Below are 26,346 nucleotides of genomic sequence, written 5' to 3' on the forward strand. Positions count from 1 at the left end.
ATTGTGAGCTTTATGGTAATGAGAATACTTGTCTTAAGCCATTTGTTCCTGCTCCATTAAATCACTATTCCAAGGATCTCTATTCAATTCTTCTTGGATAGCTAGCATCTCTTGTTTTGCTTGCATTTCAGCCTTGTGTATCTCATTAAACCCCTCCCTGTTAATAGCTCTTAACACTTTCTTAAGTCTCTTCAATCTTCCCACCAACTGATACATAGGTGTACCTGCAATGGGGGTCTGCCAACTTTGCCGAACCTCTTCTACATAATTTTGAGCTGTTTTCCACATGCTGAAGTATCTAAATGGCTTCCTTCCAGTACTTAAATCTTTATAAAACGAGATTAAGATAGGACAGTGATCAAAGTCCCCTTCCGGAAGGAAGACAACTTCTGAATTCAAGAATGAATCTGTCCATTTCGAGTTCACCAAGGCACGATCAATCTTAGAGAAAATTCTCTCTTCAGGCTTCTGCTTATTGTTCCAAGTAAAGAAGCACCCTGAAAATTTAAGGTCCTCCATTTGACAATGCACCACACAATCCTTAAAACTGTCAAATGGCTTTTTATGATTCCTTCTGCCAGCTCTTTCATCATAGTTCAGAATCTCATTAAAATCACCTACTATCATCCACGGTTCTTCAATACCATTCTTGAGCCCTTTTAAGTCTTGCCAAAGAACTTCTCTTCCCACTTCCTCATTAAACCCATAGACAAAGGTAATGTGAAATTTCCTTGAATTCTGACTTGTTTGAGCAATACAATGAATCAATTGGCTTGTACACATCCTTATATCTATAAAATACATACAAGGATTCCAAGCAACTATTATTCTCCCTTTGTCTAACCAAGGATTATTGTAATGCCCCGAATTCTCCGATGTGGTTTAATGGCGAGATTAGGAGGCCGGGAGGGCCATACTTGTTTAATTATGCCATTAATTGATATTATGCATGTATATGTGAATTATATTATCATATGATGTTGTATGCATGCATGTGGGTCCACATTTGAATAATTATGTTATTTTGATAATTTGGCCCATTGAGGGTGAATATGTGTATTTGGGTGCATAACTTGTTTTGTGAATGAGATTCCATTATCATGGAGATATATTCGAGCTATTCGGCATGAGACGGTCATATATAATGGATTAGCGGTTTTGTCATAACGGGGTCAATTTTTGGGGTAATAGAAATGTTTATTTGATGATAAATTGAGAATATTTGAGATCAGGGTGAAATTTCGAAGGTTTTGACTATAATGTCCCCGGGGTATTTTCGGGACCCCGAGCATTATGTTTTATTTGAGGTTACTTAAACTTGAAGTAGCTGTCAGATAGAACGTACGATTAGAAAACCTCTCGTTCTCCCTTTCGGTAGTCTGTTTTACCGTTTGAGCATTTTCGAAGATATCTCGAGTTCTAGGAGTTGAAATCAAGCGAGGATTGAGGCATAGCGATCCTAGGAAAGATTAGAAGCTTCTTAACCGAAGGATTTGATGGAAAACAACCCAATTGAAGGTAATCGAAGTTTAAGTTTTGAGATTCTGAGTTTTTAAGCTTTGAATTAGACTTTGTAAATTGTTGAGTTTTTGGTTGGTTTGAACCTTGGGTTTTGAGGGTTTTGGAGCTTTGGGAAGCTTGGGAACTTTGCTTTGATGATTGGGGAATGTTTAGGTATGATTTTGGAGGCTTTGGAGTGTTAAAAATACGTTTGGGAATGGCCCTGAGTTGGGGGCCGCGGCCCTGCCTTGAAGAAGCAGGTGGGGTTCTTTGTGCCTGCTGGGCGCCGCGGCCCTTGCTTCAGGAAGTTCTGGGGGCCGCGGCCCATGGTGCCAAGGCCGCAGCCCTTGTCCTGTTTTCACCCCGTTTGCTCGTTTTGACCCCGGGAACCTAGCTATGGGCCTCGGGAGTGTCCCTACTACTTAGATTAGTTGGGATTGATCTTCTGGAGGCTAGATATTGGTGTGGAAACCTATGTTGACCATTATTATTGACGATGTCCCGTGTTTGTTTATGATTAGGTAACTGCTAAAGGACTAAAGGTTGATCGTTCTCACGGGTCGTTCTTTTAATATTTCTAGCTCGAATCTGAGGTAAGAAAACTGCACCCTGTGTATATGTGACATGCATGATTATTATTGAGGCATGTTGATTGATAAATGTGGACATGGATTGCCTATTAAATGCTAGCATATGTTGAATACTTGTATATGTATTGATTAGTCAGGGACATTGACCTAAAGAGTCAGAAATGGCATAGCGTCATGAACGCCGAGCCAAATGAAGATTATATCTAATCGATATCAGCAAAGAATGACTCATATGGGGTATTAACTCTGAACCGACCCAAGGTCGATGAACTTATAAGCGCTTGTCTGGTCTAAGACCAGTTATTCAGAGCCAGGGCATATGGCCCCGGTGACTGTTTGTCACATGGCTAGGGAACGCTGTTCCAGGGTTTATGACTGTAAGTCATGAGGAAAGTTATGTTGGTGACTAATCACCATACACCTATCCTGTTCAAACTTGTGAAAGGCTCACTTATCTGTTAAGCCCTGGTGACCCTATCGTCACATGGCTGGAGGGTGCTGTCCCTGTATTAGTGACTCTTGCGATAGTCACCTATTTGTTGGGACTGATAGTCCTGAATGATTATTATGATCATTGTTGATATTATCTCATGCTTTATTGTGTTTTCTTGCTGGGCCTTGGCTCATGAGTGTTATGTGGTGCAGGTAAAGGGAAAGAAAAGCTTACCCAGCCTTGAGTGGAGAGCTTAGGTGGTGATGTGTACATATGCGGCCGCTTGACCACCACGGCTAAGGCGTTCTCAGAGGAACTAGGGGGTTTACCCTATTTTGCCGCTTAGGTCGGCGGGATTGTAAATTTGAAACTGTAATGACCATTTTGTACTGAGAACAACTTGTAAATGTTTTGATTAGCTCTGTAGAGCAGTTTGAAATGAAAAATATCCATTTCCTTTTTATTAGTTTTCTACCTTAACCTGTTAATTACACTTAGAGCACGTTTTTGACCAAAGGACTCGGGTAGCGGGTCAAATTTCCGATCCATCGTTCACAGTAACTGTTCTGGGGTAACCAGGGCGTAAACAAATTCATATAAAGATCACCCATATTTTTATTCTTAACTTTGGTTTCGAGCAGACTAACCAGACCAACATTTTTTGAGTGAATTAGCTGCCTGATTTCCCTATGTTCGTGCTGGCTGTTAATCCCCCGAACATTCCAAATGATAATTCTATCCATTTGACGTAGAGGGATCTTTCCCCTCTCCAGTATTAACTGTAACGCCCTGGTTACCCCAGAACAGTTACGGTGAACCGGGAATTTGACCCGCTACCCGAGTCCTTTGGTTAAAACGTGATCTAAGTGTTATTATCAGGTTAAGGTGAAAACCAGTAAAAAGGAAATGGTACATTTCATTACGTAAATAAACTGCTCATGAGCCTTTCAAAATGTTTACAAGTAGTTCGTAATACAAAAGAGTCGCTACAGTTCCAAATTTACAAACTCCGCCGACCTAAGCGGCAAAAATAGGGTAAACCCCTAGTCCCTCAGAGAACTCCTTGACCGTGGCGGTCAAGCGGCCATGTACGTACATCACATCGCCTAGGCTCTCCACTCAAGGCTGGCCAAGTTTTTCCTTTCCTTTACCTGCACCACATAGCACCCATGAGCCAAGGCCCAGCAAGAAAACACAATAAGACATGATATAATATCAACAACGATCATAATAACCCTTCAGGACTCTCAGTCCAAACAAATAAGTGACAATAGCCAAAAGCCACGATAATGAGCAACGCTCCCTCTAGCCATGTGACGATAGAGTCACCAGGGCTTAACAGATAAGAGATTCTTTTATAAGCCTGTTTAGGACAGGTGCATGGTGATTGGTCACCAACATAACCTTCCTCACGACTCTAGAGTCGAAACTATGGACAACGTCCCCTAGCCACGTGACAAACGGTCACCGAGGGTCATATACCTTGGCTATAGTCTTCTGGTCGTAGACCAGGCAAGCGCTTATAAGTTCTTCGACCTTAGGGTCGGTCCCGCATTAATGCCATGGAGCCACTCAATGCGTGATCATCAACTTTAGAGTCGGTCCCTGACTAGTCAGTGTCTTAAACAGGTAATCAGCATTCATTAGCATTTATTATGCAATCCACGTTCACATATATCAACCAACATGCCTCAATATCAAACCATGCATGTCATATACCTGTACAGGGTGCAACTGTATCCATACACTGTTTTCTTACCTCAAGTTCGAGCGAGAAGTATGATAAAGACGACCCCTGAGAACGATCGATCTTTTAGTTCCTTAGCGGTTACCTAATCACAACCAATTATAACCTCCATTAATGAGAATCCACAATAATAAGGTCTTAACCTAAGCACCACCCTCGAGACCTCGAAACATGCCCACACGGTGAGTAGATTCGATCCCGGGCCTTAAGGATTGAAACCCCAAGTCAAAAACCCTTAAAAACACTCAAAACGGGGTTTGGAAGGAACAGGGTAGCGCTATAGCGCTCAACCCCTAGCGCCACAGCGCTCTACACAGAACCTCCCAAGAGCCAGAAAACCTCCTGAGGAGCGCTATAGCGCCCTAGGGTGGGCGCTGTAGCGCTACCTCCAGGCCCAAACACCCCTGAACCGACCTTCTTCATCTCCTTCGATTCTAACTCGATTTCCAAGCTTCCAAAGCCTATTCTTGATGCCAAATAAACCCAAAAACCATCCCAACACACCCCAAACATCACAAGCATGGGAACCCTAGCCAAAACTCCCAACAAAACCATGAATTCACCCTAGTAAACTCAGCTGCAAAACAAAACCAAAACAGAGCAAACCAGAGAAAACCATGGTTAGAAACTTACCCAAAGCTTGGCTTATGATGGCCTTCAATGGTGGAACACACTACTAGACTCCCAAGGCTTGCTTCCTAAGCTTGAATCCTCAAAATTGGTTCAAAAACCACAAAGAACAGTGAGGAGAAGAAGGTACGGGAGAACTCTAAAGTATACTCTGTTTTTCCATCATTTTCTTCAGCCATCAAGAGTTATATCTATCCTAGGGGTGAAATGCCCATTTTACCCCTAGGTCAATTAATACTTTCTAAAGGCTCCCAAGGGCGTTTTTGGTACTTTCCTCCTAACTCGTTAATCATAATTAACGCTCTCCAATTCCCGCTATTCTCAATAATCTCAAATGCCAATAATTCACATCCCGTTACCCTTTATCTCCCGGTAACGTTCTAATCACCAAAATCACCCCGAGACTCAACCCAAGTCCCGACACTTAAACTTGTTGTGACTAAACTGCTAATCAATATTCTACGATCGTCTCATGTCGAATAGCTCGAACAAACCCACATCATAATGTGGTCTCAACATATATCACCGACATGCATACAATTAACATTATATTATAATATAATTCTCACAAACATGCATAAACACATTCAATGGCATAATTAAACAATTATGGCCCTCCCGGCCTACTAATCCAGCCATTAACCATAGTAGGGAATCCGGGCATTACATTAACTATCTCCTGTTCATTCTTCTCCAATTGATCAAAATCTAGAATAGCAAACTGATTATTCACCTTTGTTTCTATCATAGGCTGTTGCTGCACTTTCTTCCCTTTTCCCACCAACTGAAATCCATCTTCATCAAGTACTGGCTCCACAGACCTAACCTCTGTTTGTTCCTTTAGGACCCAGGTCTGCTTTGTTTGAACTTTGTTCCTACACACATTAGTTTCATGCCCCATACCCGAACAGTTCTTGCATATAATAGGGATCCATTCATACTTCACATCCAATTCAATATCATGATCAAATTCACCAGTAAATGAAATTTTGGGACGAAAATCTTGAGCAAGACTCACCTCAATCAAAATTCTCGGATACAATAGCTTTTCTCTATGCTTGGTCTCCCCCCAGTATTTAATGGCCAACCTGAATTCCTCCCAAAATTTTGGGAGGAATTGCACTCTAAGTATTTATATAATTATATTTACAAAGTTTTCTCTTTTAGTACATTGATATAATCAATAAATGTAGTTCTGTCCTCCATTTATTTGTTCGCTAATTAGAGCTGGTCAAAATTGCCGTTTTACCATTCTAATTACCTCTTGTTCCTTAAGTATCATTAATTCACTAGCGAATAATTATAATCTATAATCAAATTATAGATTTGAGTTCAATAACTATTCAGTCCCAAAATTAACTCTTAAGGGAACCAATATTCGATTCATTAGGAAAGCATGAATTCCATTATTGTAAAATCATGTTCCCAGCCATTCATGATATTGAATCTTCAAAACAAAAATTACTAGCCTCATTATATCAAGAGACCTCAACGGATGAAGCAAAATATCCAATAAACATAAACATGAGTTCATAATTACTCATGATTTAGACTGATCTACAAATGATCATCTATTGTGATATAAATTAAATCTTTATGACAAACGGTAGGTTTATAAAGATAATTAATTCATATCGGTCTTGTCATATACAATCACTATTATATACAACATCTTTACCAATATGTCTATCTACATCAGTAATCCGAATCAAGATTACTTGCATCCCATATGCTTAGTAAACCGTACTAGCAACCATTCATTACAGATTCTGTATAATACGCTGCTGACTATTTTATTCATTATATATGATCTTATTTCTCTTGTACTAATACAAGATTATATTATCGTAAATGAATATGAAATTTTATGATATTTATACAAATTATTCAAACAATAATTATAATATTCAAATATAATAAAATTGTACTTTTATTTAAAATAATAAAATGTCTTTTTCACATGCTTTTAGGGCATGGACCCTAAAATTTGTATCATATAATCTTATGTTAAATAGTACATAAAAAAAGAGCTTTGATAGTTGTTATGTCATTAGAGAGATGTCATATGGTTAGAGGTTCGCATAGAGCAAATGGAACCTTTTTTTTCCTTTTTAAAAGCTAATTAAAGTTATTTTTTCTTTGCATTGAAGTATCTTGGAAAAAATTATTAATGAAATGAAAGCATAGATAGATAGCTAGTGTTTCATGCAACTTAAGTGCGGTAATTAACATTTTTAATCCTTAAAACATAATGTATTATGGAATCTCCTTCTCTTCTATTGCTCCATCACTTTCATCATATAATATAATAGTGTAAACTATCAATGCGTGAAACTCACGGACCAATGATTTATAGACAAAGAATGTCTGTCAGATTACTAAATTTTTTTCTGACAAAGATGGTTTGTCCCTCTCTGGTTGGATTTTGTTATATTAAAACTATTATGGGTCCTATAAATACTATGCTTATTGGAAGAGAAGAGTAAGGAAAGAAAGTATGGAGTTTGGGGTCATATATATATATACATATAAATATATGATAACTTGGCTTAAAATATTGATCAATATTTGGACAATTCAAGTACATATTATAGATGCTCTAAACTTAAATGAATTATTGCGCATCAAACATGAGAAAAGTTTTTTCATGTGCTTCCACTTCTATTATTTTAAGAGTTTTATTGAAAGGGAGTTGAAAAAATAGATGATCAGGATCAAGTTTTAGTGAGCTTGAGCATAATGTTGTCAAATGTGGATTGGATAAAGGCATTAAAATGTCAAAAAAAAAGAGAAAAAGCTATAAAAATATATTATATATATTTATATAACATTTTATTTTTGCATGAATAGGATTTCATTTGTGTACCTCCAAGCTTAGATGCCTTTGGCTTATCTAAACCACTAGTCTTCTTTAAACACCTTTCCAACTTGTCTCTCAAATGTATTCCACGTGCTATTCACCAAAACCCTTTGAGCCTTACACATGTAATTCAATTTTTTCATCTTCTTCTTGTGGTTGGCAACATAAAAAAAAATATATTTATTCTCTTTGACATTAATCTCAATATGTTCTATTCACAGTCTAGAGTTTTCCAGGTGCATGAATTAACAAGCATAACCCAAAACATCATTATTATCATATTACTAACTTTTTTATATATTAAAAAGTACAAATCTTTTTGACCCTCCAAGCCACCTTAAAAGAAAAGAAGAAAAAAGAAGAACTTTTATGTACAATATATATATATATATATTTATATATTATATGTTGTTATATATTAATGGGAAATTTGAGCAATATATATATATATTATATATGTTCAATGAAGACAACAATAATAGGTCTTCATATGCAGCATAATGATACACTTTTGTCTTGATTGAAGAATTATGGCCTAATTTCCAAAATGTAGCCATAAAGTTGAGAGTTAATACTCAAACTTTTCAAGGAATGTGATGATGAAGTAGGTACAAATATGGTACACAAAATAAACAACATAAAAGAAAAATAAAATAAAGAAAGCCTTATCTTCTTTCCCTCCTAATAATATTTGGATCTTGTTATTTTCTTGCTTATTATTCCCTTGCATCTATCTTGCCTCTTCTGTTCTCTTTTCCATAGCAAGAATTCAACTTGTCCAATATTGCTAGTCCAAAAATGGATCACCTTTTTCTTTTGGAAAAACAACAAAAACAAATAAGCTTTGTTTGAGCATATCTTTACACCCTATTGGATTTGGAATGGTTTCAACTTCAAGTAAAAGGATCCCATGTGAGGTTAAATCAATCATTCTATTAGTCAAATTAAGCTTCATCATGCATGGTTTGTCCAAAGGAATTAACATTGCCTCAAAGAGCTGTTATGCATAAACACATTTTTGTTTATTATTATTAATATTATTTAAAGATGCTTTTATTCATTCAAACATTCTCCCTATCCCCACTTTTAGATTCTATCAACTTAACCTAAGATTCTACTCCCAATACATCAAAGTTCCCATTTTTTTTTCTCTCCTTCTCATTATGCTTAAGGCTCAACATGACTATATTATATATTTTTTTTCCTTTTTAAAAAGGATTTGTATAATTTTCTACTCTTAGTTACCTAAAATTCATAGATATAAAATATTATAAAAAAAATAAAAAAGCAAACTTTGAACTTTTTTTTGGAGGGTAAAAATACAAGAAGAATAATAATAAAAAAAAAATCCAAACTGAAAAAAGTTGGTTGAAGGCTAACATGAAGGTACAGGGACAGTTAACAATCCGGCGCCAATATTCTCTCTCTGACCACTTTCCCTTAAAAATCCAAACAAAACCCATTAATTATTTGTTTGTTTATTTAAAGAAAAAAAAAACAAAAGAAAACACAGAGAGAGTGAGAGAACATATATTATAAGAGTCTCATATCTACCATATTTGTTCCACTCTACCGGACTACACCCCCCCCACAACACTTCAATACTAAGTTACTACTAACCCTTCTCAAACTTTTAACTCTTATTGTTTGTTGGGTTCTCAATCTCACTTCTCATGGAGAATGGTTTCTCTTCTCCCCGGAACGACACGTTCCCGGCTGGTCTCAGAGTTCTTGTCGTTGATGATGACCCCACTTGGATTAAGATTTTAGAGAAGATGCTTAAGAAGTGTGCTTATGAAGGTTATCTTACAAAAATTCACTTTCCCACTTTGTTTTTTTCTTGTTTGTTAATTTGTGCTTGATTATTTGTTGAATTATATAGAAATTTATGATTATGGTTGTGAGTTTTGATGTGGGTTAATCAAGATATGGACTGTGTTTTTGGAAACTGTATGTGGGTGTGCTTCATTTTCTGGTTTTGGTGCTTTCTTGTATGATCTATTCATGGAACTTTTTGTCTATTTGAATCCAGTATTCATTTTTTCTTCACCTATTTCTCTTCCCTTTTTAAGTAATAGTATTCTTGTCTTTAAAGTGAAAAATGAAAGGAAGTTTGCTCTTATATGAATCTACTTACTTGGTTTTTTGATGAAACATCTATAAGATTGGTTTTGTCACTCAAAGAAATGGATTTGTGGAACTACAAGGCTTTTTCTCAAGAAGCAAATTTTGATTATCAGGGAAGTGAAAATATGCGGTACAGAAGACCATATAGGCTCTCAAAATTGACAAAGGGGTCGAATTGTAATATGGTCTGATCTGATGACCCACTTCTACAGTGAGTCAAGACTCCACGACAGTTATGTTGAAAGCAGTTCAATTGGGTCGAAGCTATTCCCTCTAATCAATAGGCTAGTTTGAAATAGTACCCCATTTATTTCTCAATAAAATTTCAATGTATAGCACTGTTGGCATAATGTATATCCTTACATTGATCATGCCCAACAAAATCTAAATACATAACTTATACCAATAAACTCAAGGGAATTTGTAGTCTAAAACTTATGTAAAGTTCATAGATTAATCCCATCATAATGCTATTAGAACCAGCTTTTTGGACACACTTATTCGGAGACACTAAAGTGCTTGACATGAAGAGGTGATGCCTAGTGAGCTATTCGTTTGGAAGAACTGGTTCAAGGCATTTCCTGACTTGAATTGGATATGAGTCTTGCTCTCATTTGGCATTAAATGCACATGTTTAAAGCAAAAAGGCAATTACCTGAATATTATCAATGGAAAGTACTCGTTGTTCTTGATTTGATCAAGATGATAAGAATAGGACTACTATTAGCACCTAATCTATTTAATGAGAGTTCTGAATTGTCATTAATTTGACATCATTTTTCCTGTCTGTGTTTCAGTTACCACATGTGGTTTGGCAACGGATGCACTACGATTGCTTCGCGAACGAAAAGATGGATTCGACATTGTAGTTAGCGATGTCAACATGCCAGACATGGATGGTTTCAAACTTCTTGAGCATGTTGGATTGGAAATGGATCTCCCTGTCATAAGTCCGTAATCTACTTCTGAAAATAAAAAACTGTCTTGAATGCTAAAATTTACCTGGCCTGGCTGGCTTCTTGTTTCTTACTACTTGTATGTTTGAACTCATGTAGTGATGTCAGTTGATGGAGAAACGAGCAGGGTCATGAAAGGAGTACAGCATGGAGCTTGTGATTATCTTCTCAAGCCTATAAGAATGAAAGAGCTCAAGAATATCTGGCAACATGTTTTTAGAAAGAAGATTCACGAGATAAGAGACATAGAGTCTCATGAAAGCATTGAAAGTATAATGACTAGAAATGCATCAGATCATTCTGATGATGGTCACTTGCTTAGTATGGAAGACTTCACTTCTGTGAAGAAAAGAAAAGAAATAGACAAGCAGCATGATGAAAAAGACTATGGTGATTCATCTTCTGCCAAAAAAGCTAGGGTGGTTTGGTCTGTTGATCTTCATCAGAAATTTGTAAAGGCGGTTAATCAAATTGGATTTGACAGTAAGTCTTCTTATTTTTTTTAAAGCTTGGTCCTCAATGACCATCATGAAAGGAGACATTTTAATGCATGATACGAAGTATTTGATGTGTGCTCCCATCATTTATATCGTTTTTAATGATATAGCCACCATATTATGCTTCTACAGAGCGATGATGTGTAATGTCTGTTTGGCAGAAGTTGGCCCCAAAAAAATTCTTGACCTGATGAATGTGCCGTGGCTGACAAGAGAGAATGTTGCGAGTCATTTGCAGGTAGCTCCCTTGCACCAAGCCTTCCTTCTATGACTTAGAGTTTGTTTTTCTGATAGGTTTTTTGTACTGATGCAGCACTTTTTTCTAACGCTGCTATGGTTATCAAGATCTTACTACATAGTTCTACATCATTAAGATGGATGATACATATCTGTCTAATGTTGATATATGTCAGGATATTTGGTTAGGATATTTTAGAAATATCCACTTCTATTTTTTCACCACTTATATGCTGGGAATAGATGTGTGACAGTATCTTTTTTGCCTTGAAAGTTGTTATGAACAGATGAACTTTGCCCTGTAATAACTAATATGTTTTGAGTGTTATGATGGGGATTCTCATTGAGAAATTTTCGCCTCTGCAGAAATATCGCCTTTACCTGAGCAGGCTGCAAAAGGAAAAGGAAAGTGATGGGAAAACTTCTTTTGGAGGGTTAAACCATACTGATATACCTCTAAAAGATCCTCCAGTAAGTTTTGGCCTTCAGAGCTCGACCAGTGTTCATCAAAATGATGTTCTGAATGGAAGCTACAGAATTTGCGGCAGTAACTTACTTCTCCAGAATGTGGATTCCAGCAGCCATGAAGACGATCTTAGGAGCATAGCTTCAGAGCCAGTGGTAGAAGCTAAGGCACCTGCAATCAACCTGACTGATTCTCAGAAGAATAAGAGTTCACAAATGAGTTTCAACCATTCCTTTGCACCATTGGAATCGGAAGTAAATTTTGCAGCATTTGAACCCGGTATTCCAGTAAAGTACTCTTGGGGTGAAGTTTCAGAGATCCAGTTTGGGCAAGAACATAAACCCCTTATCCACTTAGAGAATGGCTTCACCAAGCTACCACTACCAGATTCACTGCACCAAGTCCATGTTGAGCCGGTACTGTCAAATTCATCAATCAGTTCAAAGCCTTCTAGTGTAGAAAAAGCATCAAGTGGCCCCGTTGAGAGCAAGGCTCCTTATCCTGGTCTTAGTCCAAACATAAGTTCAATCAGCTCTCTTCCTCTTACTTCTTCTAAGAGCCAAATGGTAAATCGTCAAGCTTTCGAGCCCGTTTACACCACTTCATCAACTTTGACTACTCAAGGCTCTCATTTATGTTGCACTACTGATTTGGAATCTGTTCAGAGAAACCTGACCTTTGCAAGTGGATCTTCTCTTGCAACTTTCGATGAGGATTTGCAGGTTTTGTTCCAAGGTGATTGCTTCGGCGAAGAAGTCCGAAATGTAGGATTTTCAGACTATGTTGATCTTTGGCCTATCAATGAAGTGCCTGCTCACTTGTATGATTCCCTGAGGTTTGGCTATGAGAACTCCTATGACCCTGAATATGCTATAATAGATCAAAGCCTATTGACTTGATCTTGCTCCGTCTGCTCTTTTCACGTCTTCCTTGAAGATGACATGATGATCCTTGGTGTTTCTGTTTCTAAATGATAATCCAATCTTTTTAAGTGGATCTTTATTAATGGCTTGGAATATTATTTCTCTAACCAGTCTGGATTTTGATATTGAGATTATGTGTATTATAGCAATGATGCAAACATTAAGCATAATAAACTTACTCCCATCACTTTGGCAGGTTTAGAATCCAGTACAGGTGTATTTCTTATCTCTATACTGTAGAGCTGTAAACTCCACTTCTCTCATAAACCAGCAATACTATGAGAACTTTGGAATTAATTACAATTATTCAAACCCATTATCATTATTGACGTGTCTCATTCTTTTCTTTAATCGTGACAGTCACACATTGAAGCATGAAGTCTGATACAGGCCCAGAGGATGAGATAGTAAGTAGTACATGTCTTGTGCTATCTCATTTTCCATGTTCTGGCTTTTCCTTACTCAAACCAATTTCGGAAGTTTTTCTAATTAAAACCGTTTTTCAAGTGCAATAATCTTATACATACAAAATTCCAAACCCTTGGGGTTATTGGTTTAGATCCAGGGGTTAATGGTTTGGACAAGTTCTGTGCTGGGACTACTTATTGTTTTCTGCATCACGACCTTGTATTTTGTCTAGCTTTAACAAATGTCAACTTACAAACAATAGTTTGCCTTGAGAAAAAGTGGATAATCTAAAAACATTACAAAACGACAACAATAATTAAACAAGTAGCGCATAGCATGTAAACATAATAAGGCTACGTACTTGCACAGTTATGTTAGTTATTAAGAAAATGAGAAATATGTACAAACAAAGAACAAAGTAAAAAAAATGTTAGTCTTGTTATGTAAGTTGTTACTTCTTGTTCCCAATGCCAAAACTGGTGAGAAAAAAAGTGAAAAATCTACATATTTTACAAACAGAAATAAAATACTGCAAAAAATTTCTAGCTGATGACTGAGATCAGACCTCTCTACACAAATCACAATTCACACAAGTGGCTTTTGGTGATGGTCACTACTACAACAGTCTACTCTCCAAAATGATTCCTACCTTTTTTACTGTTGAACTCTGGATATTTGGAGAGGCATTCTCGTGTGCATTTTTCCTCTGAAAGCGTGAAGCAAGAGATTGAATAGTCGTTCGGTTATTTTCAATACACTTCGAGCTTTCATTATTGTCTGAAGACTCAAAAGTTGCATCCCGGATCTTATTGGGAAATGCCTTCCTTACAAGCGTTGGTGATTTAGGCTGTCTCAAAGGGATCTGGTTCATCTGAAAGACATTTGTTCTTACGTTAAAAGCATTAATAGAATAAAAAATTGAGTGATCAAAGGCTCCAAGAGACAAAGAAGAAAATTTAAGGCAACAGAATGATTACTTTTTAGATAAGAGTAAAAGAAGAAAAAATGTAACCACCATTTTTATATGACAAGTTGGCAATTGTGATGCAGAACACAGATCTTCATTTGGTTTGCCTTTTAAACCAGTGGACTGCCGCACTTTCATAATATCCTGCAATGCTTTTCCCTGCATATTTTGAAGATAATGTACCATTTTACAAACTCACTTAGACAAGGTTATGCACACAATTAGTTCAAGCCTTTCAGAAGACCTGCATATTTTCAAAATGCACCTACACGCAATTAGTTCAAATATTACAAGACCCATGAGCTAATTTGGTATAACATTGATTTGCTAATCCGGCCGCAGCTAAAACATCTGAATTGTCCATTGTTTTGAGCCCACCATTAGTCGTGAGTGACTGAGCTAGCACTCCTCTTATAGTTCGACATACATGGAAAAAAATTTTAGAGCAGCCCGGGTTTGACATCTAACCTAACACTCTAGAGATCAAGCGATCAATTAACTTGACACCCCCATGAGTTCATGATTATATCATGAATTTGCTAGTCTTAATTGCAACTAACACATCTGAGTTGACCTTTGTGGTGGGCTTTTGGCGAGACTCACAAGGGAGCACCTCAATGGAGAGCCCGAATCCATTACTTAACTGAGCTAGAAATCCTCCTATAGTTCAATATGTAATGAACTCTTCAGCCCCTCAAAATACTAGAAAAACTAGCATAGACAAGGTCAGACTAGACCCAACACTCTAGATCAAGTGACCAATAATTTGACTTAACTGACCTGAGTAATTTTTCTCTTGATACAAAATCATTGTTGGAAAAACTTAAACCCCTCGAGGCATTTCTATCTACATATGTGAGTTGACAGTTTCCATTTCTTATTTTCTTTTCCCTCTCAAATTGAACCAGATGCAAGTAAAACCACTTGATGGATTGAGTCTCACCAATTAGCATTGAATGACCACTGGGTAGTAAAGTTATGCTACAAACCTGGAATCTTGTCTGTTGACGCTTCTTTTCAGCCTCCTCTGCATATCTTTTCTCTTCAAGCTTCTCGTAGAACTGCCAATAGAAAATCACCAATTAAGATGTCAGCATAATTGTAAACCATAGCTATCATCACAAGGAGCAACTATGTGAGCAAAAGGAACTATGGACTCTAATCTTGCCTCTTTTCGTTTTGCTGCTCTTTCATCACTTTTGAATTTGAAAGGAGAAGAAATAATAGAAGATCGCGATTTACTTCCTTTCCCACTAGAAGATTTTGAGTTGCTGCCACATAAACATTATTTCAGGAAAAATAAATACATAAAATCATGAGTTCACCTCTCTGGAAATTTGCATAGGGAAAATTATATCACAAAAAACAAAGAGTACAAGTGTGATTATAAGAACAAATGATATGGAAAAAATCATACTCTGGAGAGGGGCAATTTTGTTTTCGATCTAATGTTGTTCCTTCAGCAACTGATTTATTTAGTCTGAATACATGCATGTGCACAAAGCAATAAATGATTAACTTGGAAGTTTGAAACTTTGAATACACACTTAACATAGTAGAACGTTGGATACCTTCTATTTTCGGACTTGAGGGTTAGTGATGGTCTCTTTACTACTCCATTAACAGAAGCCTGAAGTTCGCAAGGTGATATTTCTTAGTAGTCTAAATAAATAGATAAACAGGCAGCAGTCTTTTTCCACATGCATTTGTGCAAAACATATAAAAACACAAACAAAAAAAGAAAAATTGAATTGGAAAACTATTTGAGATGAAAGTAAGTACCTTTATTTTTGTTTGTGAAGTTGAATTATTTGCAAATACCTTGGGTGAAGCTGTTAAATCTTTTGAGCTTATGATCTTTTGTCTAAAGGGGGAAATAGGTTTACTACTTTCACCAGTGCGAGAAGAAAAGTGAAACGACATATGGAGTGATTTTGCACTCTTTTTGTCAACCAAGTCTTGCATGAAATTCTTACACCTTGAAGCAAGATTGTTTCCATTTCTGGTTTGTATAGGGGTCACTTGCTTGGATGATGTCCTTGGGGAAGAGTTGGCCAGCCGTTGTTTGCTCGTTGATGCTGTAATATTCTGACAAGCAACATCCTGCATTTTCAAAGAGATTATTACATTTGGATCCCTACTAAAAAAATCAACATGCTAACAAAGAAGAAAACAAAACCATTTATTTTTCTTTACCTCAATACTAATATTTTCTTCATTCTTCTCAGACTGATTTGGAATTTCAATTGGATCACAACTCCCCATATCAATACTTTCTTGAATTACCACCTCTCCCATTTCTGTCATGGAACATTCCTTCTCACCCCTGTCAACACTTGAATTAGACTTAGTTTCATTGGTACAATAATCAGTATTTGGAACATCAATTTCATGTTGTTCATCCACAAGGCTCTCTCTTTTTTCCAACTCTGAATCCATAGAAGAGTCATTGCAGTTCTTCTCCTCAGGCGTCACTGACTCTGTGACAGCTTCATCAGTTGTTTTAACATTTGCGGCCTCAAGCAATGCTGCAGCTCTTTCAGCAGCCTTTTTCTTGTAATGTGCCTCAAAGTAGGCTTTCTTCTCAGCAACAGAACCAGGTTTAGAGTATCTCTCAACTTCTTCTAAGTAGCGATTATGAGTGAAAGCAGACCACTTTTCCCAAGCCAGGGGTTCTGACATAAACCTCCCAAAAGAGATTGATTCTCCTAGTGCGCGACAAGGGTCACCCTGCAATCAATCACACATACATATTGCTCAGAAAGTAATCAAAATCAAGTCTTGAACTAAACACACACCCATACAAATACAAGATGGTATCATATAGAATTACATTAAGTTTTTCTTCCAAAAGAAAGTTTCGCAAGTTAAAACGAGAAATACCCATGACATAAAAATCTCATCAGGTTCAAAATTGTGAAGTACAAAGAACCTCGGAATTAAACAGAGGTAATTATACCATATAGGTCAATCAAAAGCTGAACTTGTTGAAACACCTGGTGAACAGAACAAAGAAAACACTACGCATACATTTGATGTTCATCTTGGTCCCTTGTAAGTATGAAAACTTAGTATAAGAAACTAAGAGGATTGGTTTGATGAATATACATAAATTTTATTGGAATAAAATGATTATCCTTTTACTGTAATCCAAAACAAAAGATAAAACCATCCCAACGCAATAACTAACTAAAGATCATATCCAAGATTTGGTTCCTCACGAACTGAGTGGAGATAACAGAAAACTGAGTGGAAGTTCACAACAGCCATTTTTAACCAATTATCCACCTCCATTTCCAAAGCAGTTATTTTTCTCAAAAAAAATAAAAAATCTCGGCAACCAAACAAACCATAACGAAAAAAAAAACTAATAAGAAAAATACCCTAAAAATTTTCTATTAAAAAAATGAAAGCACACAATAGTATTGGAGACTGACCTCTTTTGGTTCACGAGAACTCTCAGAAGGAGAAGAGAACGATCTCCTTAGAAATGCAGATTCACCCATGTTCTTTCTTTACAGTCAAATTTTTTTTAAAAAAAAACACAGAATCCCACTCTTTTCAGTGACTTCTGAGCCCTTTAAAGTTAGTAACTTTTGGACGCTCCCTTCTCAACTAGACAAACCCTTCAAGGGTTTTGCTTAAAACACACAACTCTTTATAGATGACAAGAGGCTCCTTCCCGGGTCCATTTCACAGATGAGTCAACTTAAAGATATGAAGGAGGAGAATGAAAATAAAAATCGAAAAAACGAATGAAAGGAGAGAGGCTTTTATATATGTTATGAGTTTTCTACTCAGCTTCAGCTAATGATAAGGAAAGAAAGCTGAAAGTTTGAACTTTCGAAGGGAGTGGAATGTGACTGTGTGAGAGTGAATTAAAATAAATACATATTAAGAAAAAAAAAAAAGGGATCTTTAGATCTCAACGTCTAGTTCCTTTTTATTTGTAACTTTTTTTGAATGGAGATGAAGGTGAGGGAGACACTGATATAAGACGTGGACTATATTTTATATGCAACGAATCTAATAAAGGTTTTAATATAAATGAGCTAATAAATTTGTTTTTTTTAAAGGGCTAATAAATTCATTTAGACCGAGTTAATAAATTAAATTCGAAACCACTAACAAAATTGTCCAAATTAAGGAATTTTGCAACGGCTATATTCTCTTTTATGATTAATATGGCGTGGGTACTTAACTACAATCTCATTCCCTTTTGACTTTTTGAGACATCCCCATCATCATGATATAAAAGTTGAAAAGCACTCCTTGCTTCTCATGTAGAAGAGTCTTTTTTTTTCAATTTAAATCATTTTTCTTACCAAAAAAAAAAAAAATGTCTAGGAGGATATAAACACACACATAATTGATTAGTACTCAAAAATACAAATTTATTGGTTCTAAAGTGTAAAATAAATTAAATTTTAATTAATATTTTCATAAATTTATTGTAATATATTTTATAATTGAAAATATTAACTTTAAATGTAATTTGTGTTTAATTTTCAAAAAATAAATTGCATTTGGACATTAATAAAAAAGAGAACAAAGAAATAGTTAAAACTGAAAAAAAAAATAAGGAAATGACATTTTTGAAAGAATTTGGCCCAAACCGAAGCTCCAAGCCCAGGCCCAGCTCTTCCTTCCTCTTCCAGCTGCCAGGTGTCGTGCTCCCTTCGCGCCACGTGTCCAAGTTCCTTGCTCCTCCTTGCGCCACGTGTCCAGGCCATCCTCAATTTCCTTCAGCCCTTCACGCTAATGCCTCTCCCACGGCCCAAACAACTCCAACGCCAGCCCAACATCTTCAGCACCTCCAAGGCCCAAGCCAGTCTCTCACACCCAGCGCCCCAAGCTCCTTCCAGCTGCCTTTCTCCTCTCCCAGCCAGCGCCATGTGGCGCGCACCCATTGGCTGGGAATGGGTCAACATATCCAACTGCAATAGTCATTCCAGCCCAACCTTTTATCCTCTTGGGACTTGCAAATTGCTATTTTGAGTTTTAAAGTTTATAGTTTGTGGTATTTTAGAAAAAAGAGCATTTTGATTATACACCAAAATAGCTAGAGTAATATTAATAATAAGATTTGATTTTTCAAAATCATATTTTATTGTTAATATTTCAGATTTATTTTGTAAACCCTATTTTGTTGTTTAATTTCTTTTTAGTCATTTTTTTCCTCTATAAATAGGGACTCATTCTTCACACTTAGTATGTAATTTTTAGAGTAAAGAAACTATAACAAAATTTCTACTCACTTTCTTCTCATATTTTCTTCTTAGAATTTTGTGAGAATCATGAGCATAATGACCTAATCTTCCTAGGAAGGTTAGTGATATTATTTTGCTACTTTGATTTACCATGTTCTTAATGTAAAATATTTGAGTTATTTATGTTCTTTCATCTCCATCTTTATTTTGTTATCTTTATTTACTTATGCTAATAGTATATAAGATTAGTCATGCTCTTTCTATGTGCTTCTAATTAGTAAAAGTAATATTGATACATAATTTTATGTCTAATCTTTTATTGCATTATTACCCTTGGGTATTTTGTCATTTTTAGATTTTTCATAAGATTAACATTGTGCTTTTAAAGTAAAGAACTTTATAGCTCAAATGGACTTTTGTTAGAAAATAATATGGACTTTAATGTTAGATTTTCCAAGTAAATGTTGGGATGTGAACTATTTACTTGTGTATTTTTGTAAATCAAGTAACCAAGTAATTAAGCAAGCATATGGATGATTCTTAAACCCTTTCAATTTCTCAAACTCTTGATTACATCTTACCTTTATTTCACCCATCTCATTTTATCATTTCATCAAAAAGACAACATCAAAATCTCAAATCTCTTTTCATTTCCATCTTTTTATTTATTTATTGTTACTAATTTTTGTGTTATTTTCTACTAATCTTTTGAGTTTAGGTTACCTCCTTGTGGATCGACCGCCCGATTATACTACAACCACTGCTTAGTAGTTGTTAAGATTTGGGCATTAAAGAATCATTTTCTATACCCTTCAACACCATATTATCATTAGGTCTCATATATTTATGCACTTACTTGTTGCAGATAGGGGTGTTCATAAAACCGCCCATACCGCACAAACCGCCTACACCGCATCGCAATTTGCGGTTTAGAACCCTTTGCAGTGCGGCTGCAGTTTGTATTTTTGCCAAACTGCGCGGTGCAGTGTGGTTTGAGGTTTTAAATTTTATAAATGCGGTTCAAACCACATCGCACCGTATCATTATATATATTAACTTATTTATATTATTTTTTTCAATTTTACTACATTTAAAGTTAATGCATAAATATTTATATACACGATATCTAGAAAAAAAAATAATGTTTCATAAAATGCTAACACATATTCTACTTCAATATAAATATATTCCTCAATTAAAATAATATTTACTTTTAAATTACATTTTTTCTTTGTTATTAGTTTATTGTTTTGCTTAAAGTTTATTAACTTGTTGTACATTTAATTATTTTGTTAAACACTATATGTTATGAGATTTATTATGGATATTTCTTAATTATAATATTTAAATGTTAAATTATTTGGTGATAAGTATAAACCGCTCACACCACACTGCACCACACCGCATTTTTGCAGTGCAGTTTATGCAGTTTAAGGTCTATGCGGTGCGGGTTGCGGTTTGAAAAATTATTCAAATCGCATATGCAGTGTAGTCCAAAAAATTAGAGAAAAACCGCACTACCCGCACCACAAACACCCCTAGTTGCAGATAAGCTGCCAACATTACAGAATCCTATACATTTGTTGTTACTTTGAAAGATAAATTTCGATGCAAGAAAAGGTGGAGATTAAAAACGACAATATATATGGATCCTTTGGTAAAATAACCTTTTTTTTTTTGAAATTATTTTGTATTCTGATGTTTGAAGTTATTTTGTACTTTAGCCTAATTTTAATTTTTAAGCTGTTATTTTGCAAAAATGATCAAAACTATGCCGGCTATTTTTCCCAATTTCCTTTTCAATTTGTACAGTGACAACAGTTTGGTCTTAAACATCATATGGCATGACAACAAACTTTAAAGGAAACATAAAATAAAAAACAACAAAAATTGCCACCATTGGGCTAAGTCAAAATGTTCGAAATCCGGGATTTAAATTAATAACTTAACATCAAGGCGAGAGAAAAAACCAAACAATTCTAACAAGTCAAAAGGAGATATCAACTAAAAGCATTTCAAATGATCTTAAAAATTGCCTACATAAAACCCTTGTGTTTATTTCCTGAATTGGAATCCTACTAACAATTCAAACCACTGTTGTTTCTATAGGAAGATCACATCCACTTGTGTTGTAAATCTTTCTTCTCAGACAAAATCCATGTTACGAAGATTGCAGCTACTAGTACCACGATGGTGATGAGGAGCAAAGCATAACTAAAATCTTCAGTGAGGGAATCATAGGTGGTCCTCGAAGGTGCAATTCGGGTGTAAAAGAGATCAACTCCATATGCAAAAACAAGTGTTGTTGACTCCAACCTGGCAGGCACAGTAACTATGCCTCGAAGTCCTTCTACTTTGAGGGCATGCGTTACATAAGACTGAGGAGTGATAGGCAATGAATCTGTTAAAGGAACAAGCCCTTCTTCCCGCTCAGCTTGTGAAGGGTTGACTGATCGACGGGGATCAAGAAAACGTTTATCAAGTGCCAAAACCTGATCTTCAATGGTACCAATGAGAAGCTGCTTTGAAGTTATTCCCTTAGCTGTTGATGTCACTGATATGGCTTTAACAGAATGAGTGAAAAAGTAAGATTGTGATTTTGTCACAACCTCAGTTCGGGAGTAGGAGGAAATAGGAGAAGTGAGATTATGCTTTCCAAGAACAAGCTTCCACAAATCACTATTGGCCGGTGCTCGGGACTGGTCGTATATCTCAATGACTGACATCTCATATCTGTGTGCTCTCAAATTGAAGTAGTGATAGACAACCCAGTTCTCACTGAAAACAGCATGGACAGGACCCTGAGAACCATGATGACTCATTCTGTGCAATATACGACCAGTTATAGTGTCAATAAGATAAACAACCAATGACGACTCCTCTGGGGTAGCTGTTCCAATTTCACCACTAGCTTTTGGCGTAACAGTGGCAACAAACATCAAATTTTTTGAGATGTACTTGTACATTACATCGTGATCTGCTATAATCTTTGCTTGAGTATGGACCACCTCGTTCAATTTTCTTGTCACGGTTGCGGTTATCTTTTCCGAGTCGGATGGAAATACAATTGACCATACATCTCTAGAGTCAAAGCTGTACTCATCATCAAGGTTTTCACTGGCAGAATTTCTCTTCAAAGCATGACCCTTAATGATGCCTTTATCAGCATCAACTGAGTGCCAGTATATGTTTGAAAACTGGCGTTGAAAAATACTAAGAGCCTCAGGAGTTCTGGGGTATAGATGTGTGCGATGGTCCATATCTGTCAGTAGATGAAGACGCTGTTCAGCTGCATCAGTGAAGGGCAGTGGAATAATTTGTACAACAGAATGAGCAGGGCTCAATGTACTTATTTCCTTCCCTGTGTAAGTATCCACGAAAGAAAGAACACCTGGTGCGTCATAACTTTGTCCACACCGGCCTGCTATGAGTACAGATGGATTTTCATCCAATGCATGATGATGAGGAGCCTGCCATTTGTAAATACTAAGCCCACTTGGATACTTGCATGCTGAATTACGCAGTGAAGGCAGTAAAAGAGACCAAACAACTCGTCCATCTCCAGTGTGCAAGGCAAACAGCTTTCCTGCTCGAGTTAGGACTATAATCAGCTTCCGGAAACCATTGTGATCTCGGGTCATTTTGCTCTTCTCAGAATTCTTTAATCTCATCCCTTGGATTGCTGCAACATCCTCGGGGCTTGCAAGCATCAAAGTTCCCTTAAGCTTTAGCATGTGACCCTTGAGCCATTCAAAGAGGTTATCCTCCACATTTGCAACTGATACACCCTCCTTTTCCACAGGTAGTTCTGATGTTGCTACATCTACAATTGAGGCAAGGCCATCCTCCCTACTCCAGACAATCGATCCTTGTTGTAACAGCAAGAGCGAATGATCTTCCATGACAACCAAGGCCCTGAATCCATTAGACCTGTCTGTGCGGATATAATTGTTTATAAATACCCTATGGACAAGCCCTCTTCCATGGTCCATCACTATACTCTCCTTATGCAATTCCTTAGTCCAGTCATGGACAAGCTTAGCTGTAAGATGAATCTTGCCATCATGATCATGCTGAATTAGTGCAAAAGCTTTTTGGTCCTCTGAAAGTAAGAGAGGATCACTAACAACTGCGGCACTATTGACTTTATCCACAACCTCCAGACTGCCTTCACCAGTTATTCTAACGAATATTTTGAACCCATTGATTTCTAAAGCAAACATTTCTTGAAGCTTTAAGGGCAACAACACTGCTGTCCCAGAAGAATCACCAATAAGATCAGATAAATATGTTTGCTGAAATTTGATACCATCCTGAACGTTTATTGTTACAATCTTTGACTTGGGGGCATCCAATGCCACAGCCAGTTCATCAGAAACCAATAACATCTCCCCTGAAAAATAACCAGGAAAGGCAGCACCATTTTTACTCAGCTGCTCTCCCTTCCTTGCATTTATTGCAAACACCTCAAACTGGGAAGAGCCAACAGAACCCAGCACATATATTATCTCACTGTTGGTAGGCCAAATAATCTGTTGGATCTCAACACTTTCTGCTGCAAAATCCTTCTCCCAAACAATCTCCCCATCTATACTAGAAACAGCATGAACAAACCCCTTACCAAAAACGAGGATCAAATTATCCTTGCCCACTTTCAAATTTGTAGTCGGAATGGATAGTGATGACTTTGATGAAGACTTTGAACCCTGAAGAAAAGACTCCCAAACCATTTGACCATCAATAAGGTTCCAAGCCCTTAAGATACCCCCGCCAGATGAAAGGGTTATAACATATTTTCCCAGAGCAATATCTATTCCATCCACAGCATCACTGCTGCCAAGGACGTGTCTCCAATAAATCTCTCCATGTCGAAGATCGAGAGAAGCAACAACATTCTCCTCGGTGGACACAACAACACGCTTTCGGCCAGTTTTCTGAGTATGGAACACTGCTTGTTTCACCTTCCCTATGTATTGTTGGTGCCAGTCCACGAGACCAACTTGATCTTCGTACAGCGAAAAGCTAGGCTTCGCGTAAAATAAAATTAGCATAGAAAACAGTAGGGAAACCCTAATCGCCATAGCCATGGCGACTCGAGGGATCTGAGAGTGAGACTGACGAAGAGGAAGGGCGAAAAGAGAGAGAAAGACGGTCGTTATAACTGAAGAGGGCAAATCGAGTTATTGTTAGATTTGAATCAAGTATTTCCTATTCGTGAGTAGTGTCTGGGAATGAGGGTAAAATATCAACGAAAAGCAAAAAAAATTAAAAACGACCTAATGAAAATGAATCAAAGAACCATTGAAATTGAAAAACGGCAAAGATTTGGGAAGGAACAATTATAGAATAAAAACAAACTAAACGACAATAGTTGATATAACGACCGAGCTACAAAACGACAACAAAGCTACTACTACTAACAAAATCATCATCAAAGCTACTAAAAACAAAGCCACTAATAACAAAATTATCACGTATTTCTTTGAATCAATAAAATCAAACACTTCAACTACATTATAAATTACTAACAACAATGCTCCTAAAAACCAAACACTCAAAATATTATCATTTTTTCATTAAGACATTTAATCAAACACCTTGACCACAATATCAAAACCAATATACATAACCACTGCAAGTACAGTCCGAAAACAACTAAAACGGTCCATCCATAATCCTCACATCTAATTAAAAATATCAATATATAGAAACCTTCCAAATATAATATCTAATATTTTGAAGAGAAGATATTACACACCTTTGACTTAGAGTGAATTGGCAGTGAATGAGAGGGAAGGGGATCGTCGGCCGTGGCTGTGTGGTGTGGGGCTGGTGGAGTGTGTTATCCTAACCTAAGGCCATAGATATACAGTACGTCGCCCCCATTAAAAGATTTTGAAAGTGGAAGATAATTATGAAAGAACTAAACAGTCCAAACCAAAGCAACCAGCTAGTTTTCTTGGAGATTTTGAACAAAGATTAATGATTTTTAAGGTGAACATATCATAGTTTTAAGGGCACTCTTTTTCTGTTTTTCTTTTATTTTTTTTTAAATTAGACAATTGGTAAATTTCCCTCTTAACTATTATAATTGTCTAGTTTTGTTCCATGCAATTTTTTGTTGCAAAATTAACCACTAATTATCATTGTGAAAAGTACTGGTTATTATTAGGGCTGCTAATTTTCTATACTGTAAACTACACGAAATAAATGAGTTTGATAACACATTTAATAATCATGTCGTATTTGTATTGGAGTTTTCGACACGTTCAATAATTACGTCATGTTTGTGTTTTCTTTAATTGTGTGAACACGATAATACGAATATCTAGGTTTCATAATTTTATATATAATTATGATTGTGTCAAAGTGAGCCAAGATAACCCGAACTCCTCCTCACCGACATTTGAAGTATTGGTCTTAAGTAATCACAGTCATCATAATACTCATACAAGTCTCCAAAAAATCCATACATGTCTTCAAAGTCAATATCTTGCAAGCAAAGAGGCAAGAACTCGAGAATAGAGCTGTAAATGTGGGCGGCCCGGCCCGGCCCGACCCACATTTTTCGTGCCTCCGAATAATTCAGGTCGAGCCCATATTTCAATTCGTGTCGCCCGGCCCACATTTGAAAGAGTAAGCCCAGCACGGTCCATGGGCCCGACCCATGTCGTGTCGTGCTTGTGCCGTGTCGGGCTGGCTCACTTTCCTTATTTGAGCCCAAATTTTGACCAACTTTTAGGCCCATTTTATTATTGCCAAAAAATGTGAGGATGAGAAATTGAACCCTCTACC

The 26,346-nt window shown here is 36.6% G+C and overlaps 3 protein-coding genes across 4 annotated transcripts; 1 reads left to right on the forward strand and 2 right to left on the reverse strand.

The window, feature by feature from the left end:
• Positions 1–9,019: 9,019 nt before the first annotated feature.
• On the forward strand, positions 9,020–13,291 carry LOC133822278 (two-component response regulator ARR11). The gene is made up of 5 exons (XM_062254563.1): positions 9,020–9,560; positions 10,685–10,837; positions 10,943–11,326; positions 11,502–11,578; positions 11,944–13,291. Exons 1-5 carry the CDS (start codon positions 9,434–9,436, stop codon positions 12,940–12,942), a joined length of 1,740 nt encoding a protein of 579 aa, XP_062110547.1. The 5' UTR covers positions 9,020–9,433; the 3' UTR covers positions 12,943–13,291.
• Positions 13,292–13,713: 422 nt separating this feature from the next.
• On the reverse strand, positions 13,714–18,285 carry LOC133822279 (protein WVD2-like 7). 2 transcript variants are annotated; one of them, XM_062254564.1, is made up of 9 exons: positions 17,779–18,284; positions 16,538–17,071; positions 16,124–16,444; positions 15,913–15,971; positions 15,759–15,821; positions 15,510–15,612; positions 15,331–15,402; positions 14,390–14,500; positions 13,714–14,245 (listed from the first exon to the last, which is right to left on the reverse strand). In XM_062254564.1, exons 1-9 carry the CDS (start codon positions 17,845–17,847, stop codon positions 13,991–13,993), a joined length of 1,587 nt encoding a protein of 528 aa, XP_062110548.1. In that variant the 5' UTR covers positions 17,848–18,284; the 3' UTR covers positions 13,714–13,990. The 2 variants fall into 2 exon arrangements, with proteins under 2 accessions (XP_062110548.1, XP_062110549.1); XM_062254565.1 differs by lacking the exon at positions 15,759–15,821 and having other exon boundaries at positions 17,779–18,285.
• A 3,181-nt stretch (positions 18,286–21,466) lies between these two features.
• Positions 21,467–25,530, reverse strand: LOC133822280 (uncharacterized). The gene is made up of 2 exons (XM_062254566.1): positions 25,310–25,530; positions 21,467–24,712 (listed from the first exon to the last, which is right to left on the reverse strand). The coding sequence occupies exon 2, from the start codon at positions 24,636–24,638 to the stop codon at positions 21,666–21,668; it is 2,973 nt and encodes a 990-aa protein (XP_062110550.1). The 5' UTR covers positions 24,639–24,712; positions 25,310–25,530; the 3' UTR covers positions 21,467–21,665.
• Between the last annotated feature and the right edge of the window lie 816 nt (positions 25,531–26,346).

Source organism: Humulus lupulus, chromosome 3, assembly GCF_963169125.1.
Source record: "Humulus lupulus chromosome 3, drHumLupu1.1, whole genome shotgun sequence".
Taxonomy (NCBI): Eukaryota; Viridiplantae; Streptophyta; class Magnoliopsida; order Rosales; family Cannabaceae; genus Humulus; species Humulus lupulus.

Excerpts from the sequence above, each read along its gene's own strand:
- LOC133822278 (XM_062254563.1), top strand. The coding sequence starts at position 9,434 with ATGGAGAATGGTTTCTCTTCTCCCCGGAACGACACGTTCCCGGCTGGT. Across the intron at positions 9,561-10,684 it reads TAAGAAGTGTGCTTATGAAG|TTACCACATGTGGTTTGGCA; the intron begins GTTATCTTACAA and ends TCTGTGTTTCAG. Across the intron at positions 11,579-11,943 it reads ATGTTGCGAGTCATTTGCAG|AAATATCGCCTTTACCTGAG; the intron begins GTAGCTCCCTTG and ends TCGCCTCTGCAG.
- LOC133822279 (XM_062254564.1), bottom strand. The coding sequence starts at position 17,847 with ATGGGTGAATCTGCATTTCTAAGGAGATCGTTCTCTTCTCCTTCTGAG. Across the intron at positions 16,445-16,537 it reads AAGAAAATATTAGTATTGAG|GATGTTGCTTGTCAGAATAT; the intron begins GTAAAGAAAAAT and ends TTGAAAATGCAG. Across the intron at positions 15,972-16,123 it reads CTTCACAAACAAAAATAAAG|GCTTCTGTTAATGGAGTAGT; the intron begins GTACTTACTTTC and ends TGCGAACTTCAG.
- LOC133822280 (XM_062254566.1), bottom strand. The coding sequence starts at position 24,638 with ATGGCTATGGCGATTAGGGTTTCCCTACTGTTTTCTATGCTAATTTTA.